We start from the raw sequence: 7,322 nt of genomic DNA, 5'->3' as shown, positions 1-7,322 counted from the left end.
CAAACTATGCAACAATCTATCACGTGTATGGTTAATGTGTATGCTCTGGTTCTCTCTGTACACATCCAACAACTTTTGAAACCAGATGCTTCCTTCCTAGAATCTTACACATATCTAGCGCTACCATAAACAACATATATATATGGCCCGCTTTGATAGCAAAAACGGAAAAGCTGCAGTCCACTTTGTGAATGAAGTAAACACAAGGTGTATGAACAGAAGTAGCCACACATATTATCTCTCTATATATAAATAAATATGCTAAAAGTGACACCATACCATCGTGGTCTCGTTAACTTTGATCAATATGTAACCCATATTTCGTTTCTCTATACACATGGCCTGTCCCTTGGTCGCTGGCCAATGTGGCTTTATACCCAAAAGGAACCTTTGGACCAATAAAAATAGTAAAAAAGGAATACATAAGTGTGAAAAATCAGTAGCTTTTGGAGCTAGTGGTAGAGGCGATCATGATCAGGAATCATCCCGGTCACTGATCTCCTTCCTGGAGAGACCCAACTACCTCCTCAACTATAGATGATGCACGGCTCGCAGGTGCTTGATCATAATATTGTGGTGTTTGCGTGTGACGGGCTCGGCGGAGTTAAACGTGCGTCAAATTTAGGGAGACACTTGACGCGGTAGCATTTGCCAGTAATCTTTGGAGTGGCCTGTTATATGTAGCATTTGGTAGCACCGACAGATCGAGTGAAGTTGATTAACTACCCAAATGAGAATGCAGATGCTCCTTCCAGTACTGGTTGCCACATTGCTGCTAGCGTCGCTACGGCGGCTGCCGGCGGTGGCCGCAGCGGCGCCATGCCAGCGGCGGTGCGGCTCGGTGGACATCCCTTACCCATTCGGCATCGGCCGCGGCTGCTACCGCGACTCCAGCGACCTTGTCTTCTCGCTCACCTGCAACCTTACCGCCGACGGCACCCTCCGGCCGTTCAACAACATGCTGGAGGTGCTCGACGTGAACCTGCGTCGGGGCCAGCTGCGCGTCCAGAACCGCATCAACTCGTGGTGCTACAACCGCACGTCTCGGTCCATGGACGTGCAGAACAACTGGGCGTACGAGCTCACTTCCTTCCGGGTCTCCGACACCGAGAACCGGTTCACCGTCATCGGCTGCGACGCCCTCGCCTACGTCGGGTCGCCGCCGGAAGGGGCCGCCAGCGACCGGTACAGCGTGGGGTGCCGGTCCATGTGCCCCAGCGCGGGGCGGCTGGCCAACGGCTCCTGCTCCGGCATGGGGTGCTGCCAGGCGGCGATACCGCCGGGGCTCAACCTCTACAAGGTGTGGTTCGAGGACAAGTACAACAGCAGCTCGGGGGGCGTGGCCGATTTCAGCCCGTGCAGCTACGCCGTGCTGGTCGAGGCGGCGGCGTTCCAGTTCCGGACCACGTACGTGACCACCGGCCAGTTCATGGAGGCCACCGGCGGGCAGGTGCCGCTCGTGCTGGACTGGGTGGCTGGGAACCAGACGTGCCGGGAGGCGCCACGGAGCGCCGCCTACGCCTGCATCAGCGGCAACAGCGAGTGCGTCGACTCCAGGAACGGGCCCGGCTACCTCTGCAACTGCTCCACAGGATACAAAGGAAATCCTTACGTGACCGATGGCTGTAAAGGTACAGTAATCCTGTGATCTTGATCATTCAATTTTTTTTTTTTGAGGGAATTGATCATTCAACTTGTGCATTCATCCGTATCTTAATTTTTTTGAATCTTTGGCCCATCCGCCTCATGGCTTGGAGTTGCTGCTTCTCTACCAATAGTCACACCTAGTTCTCGTTGGAGAATTAGTTCAGTTTTTAGTGAGTTGCAACTCTCGGTTAGCACGAATCACAAAAGGAACAGTTTTCCTCATTTGTACGTCGAGATTTTGAACGAAACCTCTCATTACTCTTTCGTTATTGAAGCGACCGGTTGCATGCTTCCGTATTGCATAGCTAACATCTCAATTTTTGTTATGCATAGCTAATTAATTACTCATATATGCAATACCTAAAAAACAAATACTCATATATGCAGTGCCATATCTAAGGGCATTACAATGGCGGATGTTAGGGTTGTTACATCAGATTTGTACTTAATTGGAACACATAGATTGTAAAAAGAGAAGCCTGCTTTTTCTTAGATACGAGATGATAAGGGAAGACTATTTTCCCCATTATATCATTTTGTCTTCCCTTAGCAACCTAGTTTACTTCTAAAATTTCATTGATTAATTCTCATTTATGGCTAAGGATGACAATAAGAGGTAATGCATTGTACCATTTATAATTAGTGTGTTCTCTAGATGACATGGGCTGCTAAGAGAAGACATGTCTTCCCTACCATCGTACATGCCCTAAGAGCATGTATAATGGTAGAGAAGACTGGTCTTCTCTTAGCCGTACAAATTATTTAAAGAAGACACTAAAGATAGATGGTACAATGCATCTCTTGTTGTCATCTCTATCTATTAATGAGAATCAATTAGTTTTAGTAGGAAATTAGGTTGATAGGAGAAGGTTGATAAGAGAACACACATGATACAATGGAGAAATTAATCTTCTCTTATATTTTAAGGGATCATCCCTTAGTTAAGGGAAGGCTAGGCAACCTTCTTTTTCTTTATCTCTCTCCTCCAACTAAATAAAAATCCAACGTGATGATTGTAAGAGAAGACTGACATCATCCCATTGTACATGCCCTAACGCTAGTTGAGCGAAATTAGTTAACTACTAGTCCCGATTTGAATTCTGCCCCGATTTCATGAAACTATTCTAGTTGATTTCTAACATATTTCCTTATTTTTAGAATCTGCTTCAACTCCAAATGAAATATGCTTCGACCCAGAAATCTTTGTCTAATAAATTTATTTATTTACATCAGTGGAAGGAACGAAGCGCATATGTATGGGATAGAAAAGGTTAAAATATTTAATTCTAAAATATATCATATATTATAATGAAGCTCTGATCTGGTGGTAAGAAATTGGAAGCACAACTGTATGGTTGTTGAATCATGAACAAATTAGTCCAAATCAACTTTTAATTGTAATTTTCAAGGGAGCATCTAGGAGAGACAAAAAGCGTCCTAGCTGCTCCCTTGAATAGTATATAATCCAAATCATCTCCTGTTAAATGAAAAATGCGCTTTGAAAATGTGAATTCAATATATAATTTTCTGCTTTTGCAGATATTAACGAGTGCGAGGGAAAAGATGTGCCGTACCCCTGCTCTGTTCGTAACACCTGCTCTAACACTCCCGGGGGATTCAAGTGTTCATGCCCTGGTGGTAGATTAGGCAATGCTTATACAGGGACATGCGAGAAAAAGGGATCTGAGCGTCCATGGCAAGCCGCAATTGGTATTGCCATCTCCATGTCTGACCTGCTCAAGTTTTTATTTTGTTTTGTTTGTCTTGTGATGATGATCAAGTTGGTCACTCCTTCAGGTGTTAGCATCGGCGTAGTGATGTTGGCATTGGGCGCGTCCTGCACGTACGCGATCCAGGAGAAGCGGCGGCTGGCCGTGATCAAGAGCCGGCACTTCCGGCAGCACGGCGGGCAGCTCCTCTTCGAGGAGATGAAGAAGTCCATCAGCAAGCAGGGGATCTCCTTCACGCTCTTCACCAGGCAGGAGCTGCAGGAAGCCACGGGCGACTTCGACGAGCGGCACGTGCTGGGCAAGGGCGGCAACGGCACCGTGTACCGCGGCACGCTCCGGGACGGCACGGCGGTGGCGATCAAGCGGTGCCGGGTCGCCGGCGAGGACGAGCGGCAGCAGCGCGAGTTCGGCAGGGAGACGCTGATCCTGTCCCAGATCAACCACAAGAACATCGTGAAGCTCTACGGGTGCTGCCTGGAGGTGGAGGTGCCGATGCTGGTGTACCAGTTCATCCCCAACGGCACCCTCTACCAGCTCATCCACGGCGCCAGCGGCGCCGTGGTGCCGTTCGCGGCGCGCATGAGGATCGCGCACGAGACCGCGGAGGCGCTGGCGTACCTGCACTCCATGGCGTCCCCGCCCATCATCCACGGCGACGTCAAGTCCCCCAACATCCTCCTCGACGAGGGGTATGGCGCCAAGGTGTCGGACTTCGGGGCGTCGTCGCTGGCGCCGGCGCCCGCGGACGAGGCGCACCTGGTGACGTTCGTGCAGGGCACGTGCGGGTACCTGGACCCGGAGTACATGCAGACGTGCCGGCTCACGGAGAAGAGCGACGTGTACAGCTTCGGCGTCGTGCTCCTGGAGCTGCTCACGTCGCGCAAGGCGCTCAACCTCGCCGCCCCCGACGACGAGAAGAGCCTCGCCGCCAGCTTCCTGTCCGCGGCGAGGGAGTCCCGGCTCGACGGCCTGCTGGACGAGCGGATCAAGAGCGAGGTGGGGGCGGAGGCGCTGGTGCGGGTGGCGAAGCTCGCCAAGATGTGCCTGGAGATGTCGGGGGAGAGGAGGCCTTCCATGCGAGAAGTCGCCGAGGAGCTTGACAGGATCAGGAAGATGTCGTCGTCGTCGTCGCCGCAGATCAATCCAGGCCAGCTGCTCCTAGATGAGGGTGAAGCTCACTCCATTGTGGATGTGAGATTGTGAGTGAGAGGTGAGAGTGATCGATCACCCTACTTCTACTTGGAGGTTCTTGATTAGATCACCAAACATGCATGCATATGTAGTACTCTGTTTGAGATCGATCGATGTAGCTTACTTACTATTAGGATTAGTGGTACAACAGGTTTGACAAATACAGCACACTGATAATGACATAAAAAAATTCAGGTGCAAACATGGCATGGATTGTATAGACATTGTTTCCATTCCACCATTAATTTGAGGTGATGTATCGTATTGGAACAGTATTGGCTTACAATTCAGTATAGAAAAACCACACCATCTGCGTATGTCTGAACATCATGTAGAGAGAAAAGCAAAAGACGTGTCCAAATCATGAATACGTATTCTCTGCACGTAAACGAGTTCTCACGTGCTCTGTGGCTCTGAGACCGAGAGGCAGTTCAGTTGCCGTTCCGTCCCTGCTCCGCGCGCCCGACGGCTGCTGCTCCGGTCCGGTGGCTAGAAGTCGTGGCGGCGGCCGATGGCGAGCGCCCTGACGAAGACGGCGGAGGCGCCGACGGAGAGCGCCGCGAAGGCGGGCGGCACGAGGATGTCCGCGCAGGTCCGGCCGGCCATCCTCGCCGGCACGCAGACGTGGTCGCCGCCGCCGTCGAGCGGCACGCGCACCGCCCCGGCGGGGCACAGGCCGCCGCCGCCGCCGCCGGTCAGCGCCCACACGAACGCGGCCTCGGGCGCGAACGACGCCACGGAGACGGCCAGCGCCAGCGCGCCCGCCCATGCCGCCGCGTGCCGCGCCGCCGGGCCCCAGCACGGCGGCCACCAGCACCACCGCCGCCGCCGCTCCCCCGCCACCAGCAGCGCTCCCAGGAGGGGATGCATGGGTCGGTCGGACGAGAACTCAAGATTGATCGGTCGCTCCTGGGTTGCGCGCCTTTCTGCAGATTGGTCGAGTTCGGATCCGCGCGAGCAGGCCGTGACGCGCGCGCGCGGGTAGATATATACGGACAGAGCGGAGTGGGAGGCGAAGGCATCCGAGGAGAAGTGGGTCGTGGGAATGGGAATGGAGAGGTTACGTTACGTTACGTGCGTGTTGAGTGGGTGAGCGGAGGAGGGAAGAGTGAGCAGGCGCTGTTGAAATCTCTGGGTACACCACATTGTTTCTTGTTGGGTCTTGGTGACAGTATGAATCTTCCAGAATAACCAGAGTATAGTATTATGAAACCTGAGATTTTTGCCATGGAATTGCCGCATGTGTAAGTAACTTTCGTGTAATTCTATTATTGTTGTTTAAATTTGTCTTTTTATATTTCTGTTCTGCTTTGCATCAGGATAATATAACCTCGAGTAGTAATTCTTGAAGCTTATGTCCTCGTTTAAATGTGTTGTTTCCAATTTTTGTCGTGCTTTGTGCTAAATGACTAAGTCAATCCAATTATGCCGGTGTAGTATAGATACTAGGTGTAGGTTTAGGCCGAGTCTAGGTGTAGGTTTTGTGTCTCTGAATGGCGTTATGCCGGTGTGGAGTACTCCCAACGTGTGGTTGGGCGCCGCTGGAAGATGGATGGTGTCGTTGCCTATTCGACGGTACCTCAGAGGAGGGATCCTCACGAAGGGGAGAAGAAGTAGGGGCCATAGGGCGGAGTGCACACGGGATGGTGGTACGCGAGTTACCCAGCTTCGGAACACCTGCACGATTACAGGGCCTACTGCTGCTTGTCTGGAATTATCTGGGCACTTTCGCGTTTTTACAATGAGTTGTGGTTGTGCCTCTAGGGCTCCCGGGATCCGGCTTATAAAGGCGCACGGATCTAGGGTTTACATGGAGAGTCCTAGCCGGAATACAAGTTGCCTAACTACGGTGCAATATCTTGCCGTGTACGTTAAGGATCCGCCTTTCATCGGGACCGTGCTGGATCCGGATACTTCATGGGCCTCCACGGATCCGGCCTCCTTCGTAGGTCGGTTGTGATCTGGCTTCCTGTTCCTGGGTTGGACTTCATCCTTCAGGATCTACAGCAACTGGACCGCCCGATGGGCCACATGCCTCATCACCAACTATGGGCCACCCAGGCTTGCCGGATCTAGGCACCGCCGTTGATATACTCTTAAAGTATACCCACAACAGTAGCCCCCGAAGTTCTCCGAGATTCATCATTCCTCCGACTTCATTCAGCACGGATCCAAAGAGAATCTTGAAGAGCTTCAAAAACTTCCTTGTTTCCGATTCCGATGTCATCTTCTCGGAAATCTTGTTTTCTTCAGGAACAACAACGTAGCAGATTTTCCACTTTTTCCGCGCACAACTTCCTTTTTTCCCGCGCTAAATTTTCGGAGATGCGAATTTCTAGCCGAAAATTTCGGGAGTGCACAGTTAAGTTACCTCCACGTCGTTTCACCGCTTTTAACCTAAGACACGTGTCAAGCATCCAACGGCGCGACCATTCAGTTTCCGCCGTCGGATCCAAAACACGAATCTCCGCGTGAAGTCTATAAATACCCCCACGCGCGGTAACTTCTCATTCTTTCCGTCTCACCCACCTCGTCTTCTTCCTCGCACCGCGCCGCCCACCAGATCTCGACTCCGGCGAGCTCTCCCGCGGAAAGCTTCGCTCGCCGCCGTTCCAAGCCTCCTTTCGCACCAAAATCTTCATGGTTGAACGGGAAATCTTCCCCGCCGCCAAATCGTGGTCAAGTGGTGGAGTTCGCTTCAAGTCCGGCGACTTTGACTTCACCGGAGCTCCTTAGGACCACCGCGCCATTAAC

At 51.9% G+C, this 7,322-nt stretch overlaps 2 protein-coding genes across 2 annotated transcripts; one reads left to right on the top strand and one right to left on the bottom strand.

Annotated features, from left to right (window-relative positions):
- Positions 1–730: 730 nt before the first annotated feature.
- Positions 731–4,580, top strand: LOC124656008 (wall-associated receptor kinase 5-like). Its single transcript, XM_047194822.1, has 3 exons — positions 731–1,631; positions 3,187–3,357; positions 3,445–4,580. The coding sequence occupies exons 1-3, from the start codon at positions 731–733 to the stop codon at positions 4,578–4,580; spliced, it is 2,208 nt and encodes a 735-aa protein (XP_047050778.1).
- Positions 4,581–5,057: 477 nt separating this feature from the next.
- Positions 5,058–5,438, bottom strand: LOC124656007. Its single transcript, XM_047194821.1, has one exon. The coding sequence runs from the start codon at positions 5,436–5,438 to the stop codon at positions 5,058–5,060; it is 381 nt and encodes a 126-aa protein (XP_047050777.1).
- Between the last annotated feature and the right edge of the window lie 1,884 nt (positions 5,439–7,322).

Source organism: Lolium rigidum, chromosome 5, assembly GCF_022539505.1.
Source record: "Lolium rigidum isolate FL_2022 chromosome 5, APGP_CSIRO_Lrig_0.1, whole genome shotgun sequence".
NCBI lineage: Eukaryota > Viridiplantae > Streptophyta > Magnoliopsida > Poales > Poaceae > Lolium > Lolium rigidum.
This window is presented reverse-complemented; position numbering and strand designations above follow the sequence as displayed.